The sequence below is a fragment of the Poeciliopsis prolifica genome, unplaced genomic scaffold (assembly GCF_027474105.1).
Source record: "Poeciliopsis prolifica strain line A6 unplaced genomic scaffold, Auburn_PproV2 SCAFFOLD010, whole genome shotgun sequence".
NCBI lineage: Eukaryota > Metazoa > Chordata > Actinopteri > Cyprinodontiformes > Poeciliidae > Poeciliopsis > Poeciliopsis prolifica.
In genome coordinates this window covers 8,073,774-8,093,725 of record NW_026562385.1, presented here as the reverse complement: position 1 = coordinate 8,093,725, position 19,952 = coordinate 8,073,774, and the positions used below count along the sequence as shown (strand labels likewise).

At 38.5% G+C, this 19,952-nt stretch overlaps 1 protein-coding gene across 3 annotated transcripts in view; it reads right to left on the bottom strand.

Annotated features, from left to right (window-relative positions):
• prkcbb (protein kinase C, beta b) overlaps nucleotides 1-19,952 on the bottom strand; it is an 80,342-nt gene that overhangs the window by 38,086 nt on the left and 22,304 nt on the right. For all 3 annotated transcript variants that reach the window (XM_055035176.1, XM_055035175.1, XM_055035173.1), the window contains exon 3: nucleotides 5,500-5,582. In XM_055035176.1, coding sequence (XP_054891151.1) covers nucleotides 5,500-5,582 — 83 coding nt within the window. The remainder of the gene's footprint in view (nucleotides 1-5,499; nucleotides 5,583-19,952) is intronic.

The window sequence follows — 19,952 nt, the reverse complement described above, 5'->3', positions numbered from 1 at the left end:
CAACAAAAGCGTCTCCCTTCAGGGCCTGAGTGCGTGTTTGTGTGCAGGTGAGCGTGCGCGCAGTTCTGTTGGCACAACTGTCTTTAATAGAAAGTCAGCCATCTGTAAAGTCTGATACTCGTATGGTGAACAATCACGAACATGCATGCAGCTGCTGGAATGACACGACAGGTGACTAAGCCAGTTTTTTTCAAGCCCTGAAGATTTAGACCTGGAAATTTTAATGCTTTGAAGAGAGATGAAGTTAGCTTTTAGGGGCAAAATGCATTCGAGTAAAATATCTGTTTGGTTGAATTTTGCATCAAAGATTAGTTCTTCCCAATCAATTTTAAGCAAACAGGCCAAGAACTGAACTGTTTCAGCTGCTGACTGCTGCAGATTTTGGTGGTTCTGTAAGAAAAGCAATTTGACAAGAAGATTTTGAAAGTATTCATAAAATTCTCGCCTGTCCTCCTCTAAAATGTTGCTAAATTGTTAGCTTTTGATCTATTCGAGCAGAAATTCTGTCATTTTTTTCTGGTTTTGCTGTATGTCTCAACCATCTTAGCGTATTTGGAGACTTTTTATAACTCAAGCTCGGTTAGATTAGGTGAAGAGCACCAATTTTCAAGATCTCACAGCTCACAACCGAAGTTAGGTATGAACTTTGACTGGGCCATTCTGACATGGATTTCCTTTGCGTAACCATTGTATGATGATGAAGTTCTTGACCTCTGTGCTGAGTTGCATGGTGCTGTGGTGTTTCTTTTTTTCCAGTAATTTTCTTAAACAAACCACTAAGGCTTCAATTATTGATATAGTGACATTCTTAAGACTAATGGCAACAGAGGAATTTCCTTAGAGGTGTCAGAGTGAAGGGGCATGAATTTAATTCACTTAAGTTAAATAAGTGAGTTAATATAAAATTCTGCTAACATTGAAGTTTGTGATAAAATGAGGATGAGTTCAATGGATATTAATACTTTCATTGTGCTGTCATTCTCAAATAACATCTAAGAAATGCAAAACTAAAAGTGATAAATTTCTGACTAAAGTAATTTGGTTTATTCATCCCATGTAGATAAATCATTGTAAACTGTTAAACTGCGTACTGTGAGTGCTTGATGGAGCATTTTTATGTTATGGTCTGCAGTCATTACAGTGAGATTTCTGCAGAGAAGAGAAAATACCACCTGCACATATGAACAACACCCTTTGTCTTCCTATTGTCTGTGACTAAATCACTTCTGCACATTAACATTCATAAGCTGCTTTTAACCGTACATTAGAGGTTTTACGTGGGAGTGTGGAGGGCGGGCTATATCTCCAGGTGGACTGTGATTTCTAAGGGGAACGCTGCCTTCAGGTTTCTGCATCATTTTACTCTGAATCTTATGACCTGATTTCTTAATAAAACCCCTAATATCCTCCCCCTCAATTCTCAAAACAACAAAAAAGCGATTTTAGTTAATTTGACGTTTTGTCGAGACTGATATTGGTTACGTTCTTTTGAGGTGAAAATTGTACAACAAATCCTGTTTATGAAAATAGATTTAAATGTGCAGCCAGGGAGAGGGGGATTGTGGGGGGGACACAGTCTATTTTTGTCTGATGTCTATCAAGCGCCCATGTGAGTTCATGCATGTGTGAAACCTGCGACCGCAGTGGAGAGAATACACACCTGCATCTGAGCTCTGTGGTGGTACAGATGTCCAGAGGGAAGCTACATATTCTCAGTTCTTGTGAATGCTCAGAACTTTCAAATCGAAAGCCAGAAAAAAATTATATGCCTGAATTGTTACTCTAGTCTACATTTGTCCTGGGACTTAATGTAGCATTTTGACCGTTGTCTGTTATACTCAACATCTTCATACTATAGGAACGTCTTCGTATGTTGTCATGTTTGAATAATTTTCGGATCTTAATTTTTCTTTTCCCGTCTTTCAGAAGAAGAAACGAGCAGCGAGGCGGAGCAGTTACATTCAGTTCAATTTATCGTCCAACAAAATGGCGTAATTGTAAATTGCCTCATAACCCTTCTGAGACTGACGGGCAGCAACACTTGCATCTCTAAGGTCAAAGCTTTTCCTGTGTGTAAACAATCATCTCTATGCTCCAGTGCAGCAAACAGCTAAAACTCCTAGATTTACAAAAGTAGCTGTTTTGATAGTTATGAAAATGTTCATACAACCATATATTTACAGTATGCATAATAAGGTCCATATATATATGTATATATATTATTATTTTTTTTTTACTTATTTCCATGTCAATGTCTATCCTTTCCCCTTCTCTCCATTCCTTTGTTTTAGCACTCTCCTGTGCAATTATATTTCCTGCCAACGGCATTAGTCATCTCCCACCAACACACAAATCAAACGCATGCTGTCATGTTATTGGAAAAACTTTGTGATAGACAGGCTTCAGAGTCACTTAGTTGGTGAAGCAAAAATGTATTTTCTTCCTTGAAATTATCTACGCAGAAAACTTTTAAAACATGCCCATGCCCATTTTTAGTCATATTTAAAATAAATGTTAACTTTGCAGTGCGTTAATGATGGTAATAATAATAATACATTTTATTTAAATGTGTTTTTCAAAACACTCAAAGGTATTTTGAAAAATACCTTTGAGTGTATATGAGATAAATAAAATATCTAAGTCTCTGTTCTTCTCTGTAAAGTAATGCTGATTAACTGACAATGTGATGTTAGCTTGTAAATTAGCTGCATTACAAGCAATGGTATTTATTGGTCCTGCAGACGTGCTCACTTTTGCAGTATGTTTGTTTCAAAACAGAGTAATAATTTTTTCCCTCCATCACTGGTAAAAGTTTAAGCAAATTCCTCGATCCAGCCACACAACACAACTCTTTGACAGATTGATGCAACAGGTGGCAAAGGGCAAATATTCCTTTACATTTAAAATGCAAAAACTGTTATATCCCATGTTGGGTTTTTCCTGCAGTTTGGAAACCACAGTTTTGACGCCTGAACCATGAAATCATAAATCAGTTCATGTCCGACATGAAGTCTGTAAAACGTGCATAGATGTGGCCCTTCAACCTCCGAGTTCTATACCATTAGCAAGCTGTGGGCCTGAAATGTAGGTTTCATTAGAGGACATCGTCCCTCGACTTCTTCCACAGGGAACCCATTCTATTAACCCAGATCTATAATTGAATTCTTCTTTTATACATACATAGCTGACAGAAGGGAAGAAAAATGAGTGGTAGTATGGGAATTCAGGAACTACAGACAGAGAGATGATCTTGCATACACCAGTGTAATTAACTGTTTTTTAGATCTGACTGCATCACTCTAAATAACAACATTAAACATCTGTTTCTAAACTGATGTAGGTCTTGGTTATTTTCCTTCCTCCCGGTAGGAGCTCTTATGGACAGATATAAGTCCTCCGCTCCATCTCTAATAATAAAGTAAGCAACTACTTTGGAGCAGAGCTAGCCTACATTCCCAGGGACGGAGGTCATAAGGTCATGAACTTATTAAAGAAACAATATGATGATGGTGACATGGCCCCATAATTAAGAGCAGAAGACCCCTGGGTGGATGAGCTTTTAAAATAGACAACGCACACAGGTTTGGTTTAAAGGGAGACAACTGGGAGATATTTTCATACAGTACATGTCTACTAAATATAGACATGTTCAAGAGTCAGAAATGAAGCTGGTGGAAAATAGAAAGAAGAAGATGGTGAGATTTGAAGTGAGAAATGGAAAAAAAAACAAAACAGAAGCTTAATGCTGACTTAAAAATAAAGAGATGCCCAAGAGAACATTTTTAGATTAGTTCTTTAATCAGTTAAAAAATTTTTTAAAAAAAGCAAATGAATAATGATTTATTTTTTATTTGAATAATATAGCAATTTAAATGTCATTTATTTATATTACCAAAAGTTGACATTTACCTGGGATGTGTAGGCTTTTAACTTCTTTGTATTTTCTGCAACTTGTGATTTTCTTTAGCAGTTTTGTCTTTAACCTGATCCAACCCAACATGACTTTAGATCAGTGTGATTACAAACACGGTGCACAAGTAGGTTTGTCAAAAACAATGACTTTTTTCTGGATTGTGTTCTGCAATACCGAAGTAGAAGGTTTTATGATTTTGTGATGGAAACAGAGGCATTAGAGACAAACATAACAAACATGTTTTTTTTTACCATGAATGTTAGGAAAGAACATGAAAAAAGCCTTGCATAAAGACTTTGGTGAATACGCTTACATAAAATGGACTTTTGCAATATTTAATACAGAAAAAGTTTACAATTTTGAGCTTCTAAAAGAACATAAAGTAGCAAAGAGACGATAAAGAAGAAATGTTGGAGAAATAGCTCGGCCCTTTGTGAGCTTCTGAAACTAAAATGACAAAAGAGAAATTCTTTGAATCAAGACACCAAGAAATAAATGCTAAAGCAGTCAGGTGAAACACAGGGGAAAATAACTGAGGTGGGTTTTAGACACAAATAAAGCCTCATCAGTCAGAAAACCAACAGGCAAACACAAGTGCTTCCTCTGGAGGCGACTACGCTCGTCTGGCTGAAAGGCCAGACCAGAGGGAGGTGAAAACAGGTGGAACTTGAGAAGGGTTTTTCCAGCCCACGAACGAGAAAAGGCCAAATCATTCACTTCCCTGAGATGAGAAAATTTTCTTTCTTGAAGATCCGTGACTGATTCTTAGAATGACAACAGAACTGTATGTATTAAGCTTAACTTCAGTGATGAAATTATAGACTCACTTCCTTACATAGCTTCTTACTATAGCATATTTACAGCAGAGTCAAACATTTTTAAATTAGTCATATGACTGGAATAAAGTGAAACTACTTCTCTTCAAAACCATCTAATTAGTTCATAGAACTGAGAAGTTTGTTAGAAAACACAAGTAAACAAACTGCATTGTGAAGATCAGACAGCAGACAGGATAGGAATAAAGTTGTGGAGAAGAAATGAAGAAGGACAAGCAACAAATACAATATTTTAAACTTTGAACTTTGCACAGAGCACAGTTCAATCCACTACCTGGAGGTAAAAAGAGTATGATGCAGATGAAAACCTACCAAACATATCCATGTAACAGGTGTGACTCAAGAAGGTCATTAATCAGAAACGCAGCCTTCTCAGGTAACTCTCGAGGAATTGAAGAGACATTTGGTTCTGGTTGAAGAACCTGCTTATAGGTTCACAAATCCAGCCTTTATGGAAAAGTGGCAAAACACTTTAGACTGGGGTGTAATTTCACCTTTGAGCAGGTCATGAACCCCAACCACACAGTTACCATACCGTGGTTTAGATCAGAGATTTTCCATGTGTTGCAATGGTCTAGTCCAATTCCAGACCTAAGCTTACTCGACAATATTTAATTTTTCACCTGTTGATTTGTTGTTGTTTTTTAAAATCACACATCTTTCCATTCCAGTTTACATTTTTGCATTAGCTCTTGGCGGAACGTTGAAAATCTGAGGGACGTATAATTTTAATAATCTGACTGTACTCACGTCTGAGGCAGGTCCTTTGTCCGCGCCTGGACAGGAGAAAGTGACAAACTCATGGCAGCGCTTGTGAACCACGAAGCAGCACACTGTGAACAGAGTTTGAGAGAGAGAAAAAAATGCATGAAAATTTAAAGTGAAAATCTCACATTTATCAAATCTGTCCCACAACAGTTGTCAGCAATATCCAACATGATAAATTCTCCCAAAACGAGCCTCAACACTGCAACCTGAAGCTGAAATGGAAACCAAAACATATCAAGAGAGGAAGAAAAAAAACGATTTAGATTATACTGACCAGTGAGACTGTGATTAACCAATCACAGTCTCACTGAGAATGGACAGCTCTATTTCCCCTTTTTTTCAGATGAAATTACTTAGAGCTTAAAAAAGGCAAAAAGGAAAAACAGGTATATCTGTACACCATCATTTACATACAAGACAGCTTAAAGTGTTTTACTACAAATGGAAATGCAGTGAAAAAACTTGAGGCATGAAACAAAATCAAAGTCATTGAAATGAACAGAGAGCATTTATTCTTAAGTAGAAAGTGTCCAAAGCCTTACTGATTATTAAAAACACTCATTGAGTTCCAAACTCTCAGGAAATAGATAATGCTGGATGGATGTTCCTGCAGAAAAGGTTTTCACACTTTTTCACAGCATTTTCTTGGAATTCTGGGGATTAAAACCGTAAAGTTAAAACTTGTGCAACTTTTAGAAACCAGAAGAACTACAACAAATGTTGCATGTGATTAGTCTCTCTGTATCACAGACTCAGACTAAGATTACTTCTCCTTTCAGTGGGGCGAAGGACTTGAATCACAGATTCTGTATTTTCTGTAGAAAAATACATGCATTAAATGGCGGAGGAGACCTGCTGATGTTCATCCTCTCTAAAATGGCCTCTCCTTCGCTAAGTTTCATTTCAAAGGGCACGTGTAATCTAATACAGCTATAAAGTGCAAAATGGCGCTCAACTTCAATTCTTCTTTGCAGCTACTCAAATAGTGATCCAGAAATAAATCGGAGCTTGTCAGCTACAGCAAAATGGTCACGCATGATCAAATTTAAGGAGGCGTCCCCCTTCCTCTTTTGAAAATAAAAAAATGCAAACAAAGAGGAATAACTGCAGCTAAAATAAGCTACATTTGCGGGCAACAAGTCTACAATGTAGTAAGACTTACATAAAATTGTGCTCAGAGTAGAAAACGATTCGCTTAGCATCGCCTCACTGTGCTGTGTTACATTGTTGCAGCTCTTTGACGACGAACTTTGAAGGGTCCAATTACAGATTTTCTGCCTTTTAATGACTTCCTTCCAGGAGAAATGAGACTAAAAAGCTCTTGATGTGGAAGCACTTCTGACTTGACACAAATGTTTTTTATTGAAATGAAAGTAAATTACAGATGCTCTTAGGGAGACTTCTTGACTGTAGTGACTTCGCTCTTGGGAGCAGCACTTATATCAGAGTATTTAAAAGCTTAAGTAGTGGAACAAAAGGATTCTGGAACTGTCTTAACACCTACACTGTCTTTTTGTAACTCCTGCAGCATTGTCATTTCGTCAGACAGCCTATTGGACGCACAATGGGCACCGTCTCCTTCTCACAAGATTCCTTTCTGGGTTTATGGGTTCTCAACAGCTAAGCAAGCATTACACTTTTTTTTTCTGGGCTCTTCCGCTTAGCAGAAAAAGCAACAAGGATCTACGTCAAAGAAATCTTATGCAATCTGCAGCCAAATAAGATGAAAAGCGTGACACGGTTCCACTTTCCAGGTTGGTAACAATCAGCGGAGCGCCGACGTGGAAGCGCTGATGCACAACGAGCCTGTCATCTCCAGCCCGATCAGAGTCAGCTCCACTCGACAGCCAAGACAAACACAGAAGGGTAACGATATCACAGACACATAGAGAAACGGTTCATGCCAAAATGCCCAGGAGTCCGCACCAGAAATGACAGATAGGCCCAAAGAGATGCACTGAATGTGCAAACAGGAGGTTTCACAAAAGCTCAAGTCAATAAAAATTATTTAAATACCAAAAATAACTTAACAGAAACTTGACTTTGCATTGTAGCCATGAAATGGGCCTCTGTCTCTTTAAGAACCTCCTACTCTTGCATTCAATACGTCATCAGAACAATTCTTCTCCGTGATGACATTTACAATCATTCTTAAGAGAACTGAACTGAGAGGTAATTTGTATGATGAGCTCAGCAGACGCGCAGTTCCACCAGGTTTTATTTAATTGCTGCTGCCGGTGTGTTCTTCATGAGAGAATAACATAAGAACATGATATAAAAACTCAAAAATGTTGATTTTGCTTAATACCAAAACTTAAAAAAAATCCTTTGATCCAGATTTATCTTTACTACTTGGTTAGGATTATTAATTTAATAATTGGTAATGATGTGAAAGAGACTGTAGGCTGTTTGGGATATCATAAAAAATAAAAAATTAACATTTGTGGCATAATTAATAGTTTGTAAGCTGGTGTTTACCATCACAAAGTTGTTAGTTTCAACTAGAAGAAGCTTGGCAGAGAGTCATACAATTTTTTATTTATTTATTGGAGACAGGTTGTCAAAATTAGTTTTGAATAAAAAATAAAAATACGTACAACACCTTCTGTCAGGGCGAAACTGTAACAGCGTCAAACACTGTTTGTCATTTACATGTGATTGTGCACACTGCCGAAATATTTTCAAAAGCCCATCAACCGTATACAAACAGTTGACTGACAGATATGTGATTATTATATCACTCCTTATGGACATATTTACTGTCAATAATGAGTTCAGACAGCAGATGCAGAGGCAGATTAAAATGTGGACAAATTAGATGAAAGAACTGGGAGGAGGGAAAAAAAAAGCCCACCGCATATCTACACAGAAAGCGAGTTTGAGGACACCAGGCGTGCAACTTTATGCACCAGTTTGCACCATGCAGATCGAAGCTAATTTTAATCATGTTAACATTTACTTCCAAAGAAGATAATTGGTGTGTTGGACCTGCGTATTTTCAGCCCGAGGGAGAGAAAGCAGCTGGCCACATTGGCTGTGAAGTTGAACTTGCCTGCCTACAAGATGATTCAATGTTGGTAAACTATGTTTGGGAAAATGTGCTCAAAATGCTTCCCACTGTCAACAGATACTTACAAATCAAGATAGCGTGCAGTTTCTTGATGACTAGGGCATAAGTCTCAGCATGTTCAGGACATTAAATCAACAACAAAAAAAAAACATCTAGGATGTCACAACATGTGCAGTCCTCAGCTGGCAGGAGGAGACATAAAGGTGCGCCGAGGATTTAACGAGGTTTCACTGAAACCAGAAAGCTAGATCGTATCAAACCCGTTTCAAAGTCCCTACCTTTGGCTCCCTGAAGCTCAAACAACAGACTTTAAGATACTGTCGCTAGTTTATAAGTCACTGAGTGGTTGTGGCACCACAATACATTAAAGACTTGCTGTTGTTGTTCTATCTTCTGGTTCTGGTTCTGCTTTGCATCCCCAGAACCAGAACCACACATGGAGAAGCAGCATTCAGCTTCTATGAATTACAAATCTGGGACAAACTTGCAGAAAACTGCAAAACAGCTGAGACACTGAGTTCCTTTACGTCAAGCCTAAAAACATCCCTGCTTAGAGCCGCCATTGATTCATAACTGGAACATTGATTAAAATATTTGATGTGTATTTGTGCTTTATGATTTTGGCTTTTGATGAAATGTAGTGTTCATTGCAGTTTGATAATTGGTTACTGCATTGTTTTTAATGGTGCAAACTTGATTTGACTTATGAAAGTGGCTGTGCAATATTTTTTTTTTGAGTACTTCCAAAAATATTATGTAAACATAGACATACTGGATATCAATAGTGCTTACATTAATTTTCTAGTCGCAAAAAAATTTCTTTTGTGATTTATGACATGGCCTATCCTTAATGAAACATCATCATGTTAGTATAAATGAGCAGAAATCGCTGTTTTAATGTACTTTTGTGTGATTCAATAATTGACATAATATATATATGTATATATTAAAAATAATAGTAGCTGCTTTCATTTTTCTCCTTGAATAAATTTACCTTAGAGGCCAGTTACCACATCATATCTAAGTGAATTCTTCTCGGAGAATAATTAACAGAACACGTTCTGCACTCTTACACACTACAACACACATGTGCACCTGAATGGTACTTCACTCCCACGCAATATTCACTCTCTGGTTACACCACCTACACACAGCAATGATACTGTACTGCACACATACACACAGAAAACCTCCCCCTCGCTCAAACGACATGAGACTGAAAACGGAACGTGCAGGTGGAGGGATGCGAGTACATCTAGGACTGGTGTGAGCTGTTCGCACAGATTGCTTCAAGGCGACTGCTCTTTTTGTTCCACTGCTACTGCCAAATGCTTCCACAAAGCACACAGTCACACACACACACACACACACATGCGGATAATGATGGTACTAAAACTGTGCTACGCGTTCTCCGTGGTTCGATTCGGAGGCCAAAACAAACAGCACATCTGAGCAAAAATAGCGCCGGCTCTGAAATGCGACCGGATTTTCTGTAACCGGAATGATTACTGATCACTTAATCTAATATTTACAACAAAAAAAAAGATCCAATTGTCTGACCCCATGTTTCTAAAAAAATTTATGGTGAAATGGATCTAATTGCATGAATACAGAGTAGCAGTTTGAATATATGCAACCTGCTACTCTAATCATTCCTTCTTCCTGGCTAAGAAGGAATGATTAAGAAAAATCTTGCGGATTTGAAGGGAGTCGTTCAATCTTCCGGTGGAAAATGGCTTTATTTTTAAAGTATTGAACGCAAAGAAGGATGTTTATGTTTCCTTTTTTGATGATGAAATTTGATGTCGTTCCAGTAGACACAATGTAACCCAGTATTTACAGCTGCAATATAAGAATAGAAATAACTTTTTGATTTCATTGCCGGACATAAAATCTGACTAAACTTTTGCTATTTTAGGTCAGAAAGGGCCCTGGAGCAGAAGGACTGCTAGACCAGGATCAGTCAGGCTGCACAGCTGAGTTGGCCAAAATCTTTTCCTCCAGGAACAACTTGTTACTACCTCCAATACGGACTAACACTAAGCGACATTCACTAACTCCAAGCGCTCCACAGCTGTGTCAAGCTCACGACTCTACACTTTTTTCACACCATTCCTCCCGCTACTTTATAATTTGAATGTCACTGTGAAATTCGCTGAAATGACTACACACCATACAGGGCCGAGGCAGCCGCATCGTGTGACGACAGTAACATCAAGAGGACAACAAAACTCTCTCCACTGGAACCGAGATGGACGGTGGAGAGCTTTACTAACTTGAAATAGCAGGGAGGAACTATTTCGGAGGACCTGACCTGGAGCAAAACATTGCCTCAGATGTGGGGAAAATAAAGCATCGCCTAGGCTGTACTCCTTGTTGAAGTTGAGAAGTATGCTAATCCCAAAAGCAGCTGACGGTAAATATTTTGTAACTTTGCCATCAACATTATTTTAATTTATGGATTTTTAGTGCGTTTTGCCAGTTGCCCCAAGGTTATCAGCAGGCTCTCCAGGAGGTCGTAAAAACAGCAACGATTTTTTTCCCAGAAATCAGAAATATCCCTCCGTTTTCTCGAAAGAATCCACAAAAGTGATGCACAGTCAACTCCACCGAGTGAATCATCTGTTCCATCTGATACCCTCAGGTAGTAGGTACAGGCCCATACGTGCCTGAACCTCCTTCAGGCAGTGACAGTAGAAACTTTAACTTCCTCTTCATATTTACATTGTCTTTGATACAGCATAAGTGAATATCTGGTTTCAATTGGTCTTCATTTGAAAAATGAGCGTTCCAACTCAACTCTCCTGCCATTTTCTATAGAGCTAATAATAGCGATCGGACTTTTAACAGCTCTTACGAATTTCCATTTTTTGTTTATTTTAACATCTGAACTGGTTCTAGTTTTAGCTGTTTGCTCGTTGCTGTGATTTTAAAAAATATTCCACATTTAAGAATTAGATTTGATTTGGGATAAAGTGAGGGGGTTACAGGATTATTTCCATTCAGGCATCAAAATAATAATGCCTATGTCCATTTCTTAGAGCTCTGTTCTGTATTCTCTTCACTAAATTTCTGCTCTCTCCCACGCAAATTCTAGTTTCACACATCAACATTCTCTGTCCTGCATATTTTTTGCATATTTCAACACTTCATTTAGCTCAACAATGTGAGTGCCTGAGTTCATGCAACATTCATGTTGATTAGAGAAACAATGATTCTTGCTCCCCACAGTTAGGAGGAATCAGCAAATACTTGCAGACGGCAACTTTTTGTATAACATAATGATGTCTTGTTTGCTGCTCTTTCGACATGAGTTTTAACGTTTTAATTTTGTTGAGAAATTGGTCTCTGTGCAAAGAGAGAGCTTGTTCAGCCATCACCACCATTTACCGAGCAGATTCCGGCTTCTGCAGAAAATAATTTATTATTATCACCCCTATGCTGGTCAGTGGCTTATACAATGAGCTCAGTCGATGTGCAGTCCCACCAGGTGACTGTTAATTGCTGCTGGCTAGTCTGAAGGTGCAGAGTGAGGGAGTTGCGGGGAACGACTGCTCTGTGAGGCGGAAACTCGAAAGATTTGAAACCGCAGCTTGAAGGCGGCGCTCAGGCCGTCCAGGGGCTTTGCACAGCTGAATGATTGCCACAGAAGATAAGATTCCTCAAATGGAAGAATCAAAGCAAGACTACAGGTATGTTTTTGATGAGGGAATAACATTATAACATGATTTAAATATTTTATGTAATACTGTCCCTTTAAATCTTCCTCCATTTGTCTTTTCAGTGGGACAACAGGAAACATGGCGAATGTGGGATTGTGATAATGTACATTTTCGATATATAAAAGACATCAGTAGAGCGGGTGTGTGCAGCATTTAAATACAAAGCGTGGCATGTGGATGGGGGAATTATGTAATCTCAGTTGCCACATCCATCTTCTTTATTGTACATTTTCTGGATCACACTTCAGCTACAGATCACCACAAGCGCTGCCTCACTTGTTGTGTTTGGATTTCTAACACTGGCTCTTATAAGACACACAAAATGAACCCAGGAGATAAACAGAAACTTCCAGACTTATGTGTCTGCAAATTTAACATCAAGAATAAATAGCTCTTGTGTAAATGTACACATAATGTTCATAGAGAACAATTTTTGCAAGCCATTGTTGAAGAAAAGCCAAAGAGTTTGCAACAAGTCGTGTCGGGGGCATGAATGTAATGTAATGCAAAAAGCCCCATCTTAAAACAGCACATAATAAACAGTCTCTGAATGTAAAAAGCTAGTAGAAAGTCCCAGATTTCCATCTGTAACTGTGTTGAAATTCGAATCTATCAAGTATCAACTCAGGGGTGAAGTAGTAAAACTGGATGCCACAATTTTCAGATTTGTATTTGTGTCAATAGTTTTCTGTTTACTGCTGCACGTTTACAAGCAAGCACAGCTGACCGACACGCTTGCAGTCACAAAAGCACTGAGCTTGTGGCTTGAAATATTCAGTTTTGCATGTTTTCTCAATGAGCGTCAGTCGCCCGGCGTTATTACGCAACAACTTGTAATCAATCGATATCAACTCCCCATCACGTTCCCTGTATTAGTATGCTGTGAACAAACTGCTGGTTGAACCTCCTCTGGTTGAAGAGTCTGCTTTACTGTCCGAGCCAACAAGCTAATTATTGTTTGGTTTACACCGTCTTGAGAAAAGATAAATATATTAAGTCTTTAGCCTTGAATAAACAGGATGTGACATTTCAGTCATTTCCTTTGTGCCATATTTATCAGCATCATCTATCTTTAACCTCTTCTTTCCACTATTTGTGATCTCCTGCTCCTTTTGTTACTTATTTTCAATTGCATGATTTTCCACCAATCTCCTCTCCTCTGCTCTCGTTGCGCCAGTATGAAATGTTGAAACGTTGGCAGATAACAGCTGCTGTACGCGGCGTTTCCCTCTAATGAACTGCCAACATGTGTGTATCTGTGTGTGCTTGCGACACATAGTGACAAGCTGTACGACGATGTCCCAGATTTAAATGCTGTCGGATTCTGCAGCCATGTTTCGTGTGACAGAGATTTCTATTTTCTGGAGTCTCTCAACATATACCCTTGATAATGCGTCATAAATAAGTTTTTATATAAGCGTAGGCAAACACACGGTGTTCCCCGGTTTTCAGTTTGTGATCATGATCTAAACATTTGATTGGACATGCATTAAAAAATATATATATACCACACAAGAGTATTCATACCCTTAAAACAGCATGATGATGCCAATGCCATATTTCAATGTTCTTCTCCAGATTTGATTTGTTCTTTTACAGTTTTGACTTTAGAAATAAATACCGTATTTTTCGTACTGAGTCGCTATTTTTTTTTCCACGCTTTGAACCAGGCGGCTTATAATATGTACGTTTCCTTTTTTTTTCTTTTTTTTATTCTAGGTGTGGCTTATGGTATGGTAAGCTCTATAGTTCAGAAAATACGGTAAGTGAAAAGTGTTAAAACAAATACATGCATTTAGGATGTTAATTATACATAAGTTAAAATCAGAGTTAATTTTTGGGAGCACTTTACTTGAAGGGGTGTACATAATACAGATTTAATGCAGACATAATACAGACGTAATATAGACATAATACTTGTCATAAGCATGGGAGAGTCTTCATGAATGTTTATGACTGTTTTCATAAAGTGTGATTTGGTAAATATTGACACTTTTAATGCAAAGTTGACACTTTCAATGGACTTTTAATGCAAGTTTTCGAAGAATATCAAATTAAAAGTGGATTAATTTACCAATAATGCAAAATTGACACATTTGATGGACTTCTAATGCAACTTGTAGTGCAACTTTGTATTAAAAGTGTAATTATTTACCTAATGACAATTCATGAAGCCCTTGGCGAAGGCTCCTTCATACCTGTGTTTTGTCATGTTTTTGACCCCTTCAAATAAAATTACCTAATTTTTTTCCCCATCACAATTACTACTTTGAGTTGATCTATGCTTATATGGACAATGGATGGATGGATGGATGGATGGATGGATGGATGGATGGATGGATGGATGGATGGATGGATGGATGGATGGATGGATGGATGGATGGATGGATGGATGGATGGATGGATGGATGGATGGATGGATGGAAGTTAATGACTATAACATTTCAGACTTATTATAAAGTCATAAACTGCCTTTCTTTTATCTGTTTAACTGCATTGTTTTAAAAGGAAGTCGCTTTCATTTATTCGTGGCACAAAGAAAGTAATTGTGCCACATTTGACATTTGAAACCACAGGGGCAAAAGCACAACAACTGAGCTTGTTCACTTCTCCATCTGAGGAATATCACTAGCATTTTGACTATAATATTGTCCCTTTGTTTATGGAATGCTGCTTAACCAAACGACGTCGTTTCTTCGCCAGAAGAAAATATGTCAGCAGTCCTGTCATCAAGAACAATCTGAACTGCAAGAGGAAGATTACGTGAGTGGCAGGACTGGGTGGCAAAACATCGAACAAAGCAGCTCAGATTACAAACGCACAATAGGAAAGTTACTTCAGCTTCTGTCGTTTCCCAAACTACAACTAAACGAACGCACCATGTTACTGGCAAAATAGCCCACATACTGAAGATTTAACGTTCACAAGAGTCTATTGGGCTCATCCTCACACACCTGCATTAGGTCTTGTTGCCTCATTGCAGCCAGGCAGATCTGGCACAGGCTTTAAACAGCGTGGTCTTGGCGAGCTAGACTCTTGTTGCCATTTTTGTGTCTTGCTCTCTTCCTACTGACTCAGGAAAGGAAACATCCTTGTGAGTGGGGTGGAAGACACAAAGACAAAGTAAGAAGACGAGCGCAAGACGACGAAAGAATCGAAGGCAGAGTAAAGTCAATGATCAACACAAAATGCATCAGTCACCCTGGGCGCCTCCCCACGTGTCTGTGCGAGGACATATGTGTGTACGGGCTTATATAAGGGGGTGAACAGCCTACGCCAATGTATAAATACCCACAATGCCACTGGTGGAGAAGGGTCACAGTGAGTCAGCATACCCATATCACTCCTCCTCCTTCTGCCTCCTATCAACACATCCTCTTTTGTCCTCCTCCGGCTCAACATCTACAATTTTTTTTTGGCGCAGTTTTTACAAAAGCACAAAGGATTTCACTTGGCAGGCGAACGCTGACCTCCAGTTTGTGATGACTGCATGATAAGCAACGCTGCAAACAAACTTTCTTAGTTTTGTCACGTGAAAGTCAAGCTTTCCAAAAGAAAGCAGTAAATTATTATGAAGAGGAGGCTTTTAATTTGAGGGTGCTGCTATAATACAATGATTGTGGCGCTGTATACACGCAGATTCTTTTTTTTGATTACCCAGGTGTAAAAGGTTTGGGCCTGGGGAAGAAGAAGAATAAGTTACCAGGATTGTTGAACTTTAAATTCCTTTGCCAGATTTGATAATGGAAAATAAAGCACAAATACAGTTCTTGTAGTTATTTCAACCAGATTCCACAGAAACTGCCGTCACGACTGGAGCTGACGGTGTGGAGCTTAGAGTAACGCGGTGCTTTCGAACTCTTTTCACTACATTATAAAACTAAAGCACCTCCATCCACCACTTTTAATGAGTAAAGTGAAACAGCTGTGAATCTACAAACAGCATGTCTGTTAAGTAGCCGAGTGCATGCCAGCTACCTGAGCGGATAGCCTCACTATCAATGACAGCAATATTAACATTAGTATTTGCATCACTTTGTTAAAGGTTTTGGCTTTACTACAGATAGTGAAATCAAAATCTGTAATAACAAAGAATAAGTGTTGTATTTCTATGCTGTTTTAGTTCAGCTATATGTTTGCTAAGCTATGTCTGTTTAAATGTCCTTGGCAACATGTTTGTTGTTTACAAACGTGTTTATACTGTTTTAGATTTCTCTATTTTTAACGTTTTCTTTTCCAGCCTCTTATTCTCTGTTTCACAGAATGATTTTCTGTACATCAAATAACATTAAGGTGTTTTTACTCAAGGTTATGAGAATCTGATGCTTTTCCATGCCTAGAATTTAAAGTTTATACATTCATAATATTGTGAGAAGTATAAGGCATTATTTATTTGTTTGCTTCTTGTAGGTGATCACATATCAGCCCCTGTTTCTACCTGAAGCACAAGTTTGAAAAGTGTTACAAAGTTCACAGTTAAGACCAAAATTATTCATAGATGTTGCAGGCGTAGCTGAGTAATTTAGCAAACGCTGCCAAATAGTTTGATTGACCATGATACTGCACTGATGTTTAAGGGTTTTTGCATCATTACAGAAAAAAACTCTGCAGAAATTAACATTCTGGATATTATTTTTACCCTTTTAGGTGATCAATAAAAACATTTATTGACAAATAATGTCTTCTTGTAGTTGCTGAGAAGCTTTTTAAGTGTTTCCAACGGCATTTTTCGCCATTTATCAATAACATCCAAGTCTGTGTGGCTGGAAGGCCTCCTTGCCACCACCCTAATCTTTAGTTTCCTCCACAGATTCTCTGTTGGACTGAAGTCTGTCTCCCAAAACTAATATTTATTGACAGAAGAATTTAAGCCTTAAACAATCATTAAGTAAAGACCATTAGGGTAATAGGGAAGTCAATATATAACGTGATTTAGAGCAAGGCTTTTGCCCAATTCTGTAAAATCTGCCAATCTGTGGACTCATCTGCAAGCTTTAAGGCTGCCAGCAAAACCAACAGAAGAATGATCCTGTGGGATAATCAAACACATGGAGCGCAGTCTGACTGTCTAGCTGTCTGTCATTCCTCCACATTCAGCTTTGAATGAGCCTTTCAACAGAAGCTAGGAGAAACAGATGACTTCGATGGTCAAATTTGCTTGAATTTGAATTTGCAAAAAGGGAGTTTCGAGTTGTAGAACCAGGATAAATCTCATAAAACCAGAAGAGCAACTATCGCGGTATTGAGCAACTCTTCGAAAGTCCCCCCCTCACAGGTTTTGTGTTTGTTTGTTTTTGCAACAGATTAAATTGTAATTGTGACTGAGAATGTCATAGTTTTTAAATTAGCAGAACTGCAGTGTGAAAAGCAACTGAAAACCCTCACTGTGAATATAATTCAATAATGTGTTACACCTTCAACTGAAGGGAAGGACAAGACAATCAATTTCTTGCTTTTTCAGGAGTCTGGCCAGCTTCATGCTTGGTTTTATATCTGTTTCAGCTCTGTGCCAGCTCTGTGAAAGTTCTGGCACGTCCTGATTTCATCTGCTCCAGCAAACACCTCCATCCTTATTCTCTCTGCCTCTCTTCCTCTCAAGTCATCCATCTCTCTCTTTACCTCTCATTCACTGTCTTGTCTGACTTTATATCCATCAGACCCTGAGCAGACAAGACACATGGAAGTCTGCCATGATTCACACTGAAATGCCTTTACTGGCAAGCAAAAAGACTACAAACCAATTACATGCCAATGCTCAGCAAAATGGATGCAAAATGAGGTATTAGCATAGCGACCAGCGCGCTGGCAAACAGCTTGCATACCATGTGCATCCCCAGAATTCTCATTTCATGAAAATAAATGCCCTCAAGCTTTTTTTTCCCTTTCAAATAGTCATCAGATAAGTGCAGAATCACTCCAGAGGTGAAAGTGGCTCAATAAATAAATAAGGAAAAAAAAATTTTCAAATACACTAAAACATAAACTGTGAACTTGTTGCTTCTCAACACTCTTGTACTGTAACTTGCTGCCCCATCCTCGGCCATTTTCTGTTTCTCCTCATATGTGGGAGCAGAAATTCAGCAAAGCATCTCCCATGACATTTGCGTCCATTAAATGTCTGATTAGCCTCCATAAAACTTGTAACTGTGGTCTAAGTCTCAACAGTAAAATATACAAAGATCTGCAATGATTCTTCCTCACTAAGATAAACCACAAAATCGATTGTTTGAAACTAGACAAAAAAAACAACAACTTTTTATCACTGAGGCGATGCTAACGTAGATCACTCCTAATTAGAACAGCTGGCAAACTGTGCAGAAGGTCTACCAATAAATTTTGCGCAAATTTGGGGTATAGATTATTTTTCAAATTTAAAATAACACAGAAAAGCTGTAAATAATATTAGAACTCTAGAAATCACTATTTTAGTTTGCGGTAGCTGGAACAAATGTGTTTTTCTGATTTAAATCAAAGCAATTTAATTATGGATGTTTTTTGGGGGGTGTTGGGGTTTTCATAAAAACTGTCCTTTACTTAATTTTAACTCACATTCACATTTAGGTGCAATTTGTTTTCTAAATACTTAAATGTTTAATACAGCAAGCAGATGTTTAACATCGCCACAAAGTCCGACAGAAGTATAAAAACAAATATTTCAGAATAAATTATCGATGGCGATTTTGAAAAACACTGCGTTTGAATGAGAAAATGTGTTTTTAACAGCCCCATCATGTCTGAGAAGCCGAACTAATTGTAAACCAGTGTGGCATTTATTCTGTTAGCCTTTGCACTAACAATAATTGATGTGTGTGCCAGTGTGTGTGCTTGCTGTGTGCGTGTGTGTGTCTAAGTGTCTGGAGGGCTTTTTATGTACTCTTACTGCAGAAGTACATCTACCTCCGCAATCGCTGAACATGTGCAGCCAACTCATAAACACACACAGCAGCACACATAATCCTGTAACCCTTCTGTATTTTACATCAACTTTCGCTTTTGTCTCCATCCCTCACATTTCCCTCCCTCCGCCCTTCACTGCCACTTCCTTTCAGCTTCTCTTAACTCCCCCGCAAACAGAACCTGCTGTTTTGGGCCAGACTGCAAGAAAAATACAGAGGATAAGGACAACAGATTTGAGGAACGGAAAGCATAAGTGAGTGCAGTAGGTGTGTGTGTGTTTTTAACATTCCTGTTTCCTGCATTTAATTTGCAGAGAAGCACTCATTATCCTCATTGTGATGCTTTATCTGGTGATTTCCTCATTAACTCAGGGAGAGGGAGAGGCGGTATGAAGAGGACGAGGGAGAAAGAGTGGGAGAGAGGACGCGGAGGTGAGAGTGGAGAGCTGCAGATAACGAAGGAGCTGATGAGATGTTTGAATACAGAATAATGGACAAAGTACATCTTACAAAGATGCCAGGATTCACTGAAAAATAAAATGCATAAAAACAACACTTATCAGATTATTGCTATTAACAAAAGCATCTTGAATTCCCAAACAGGCGCCCCTTCAAGGATCCTGCTCTTCAGTTCTGGATCTTCTTTAAACAAACGTTTTGCATTAATTTATCTGCATCTCCCAGCTCACGCTTCACCCCCCTTGCAAACACTAGCACAGTTTCCTTATTGAACATGCATAATGATGG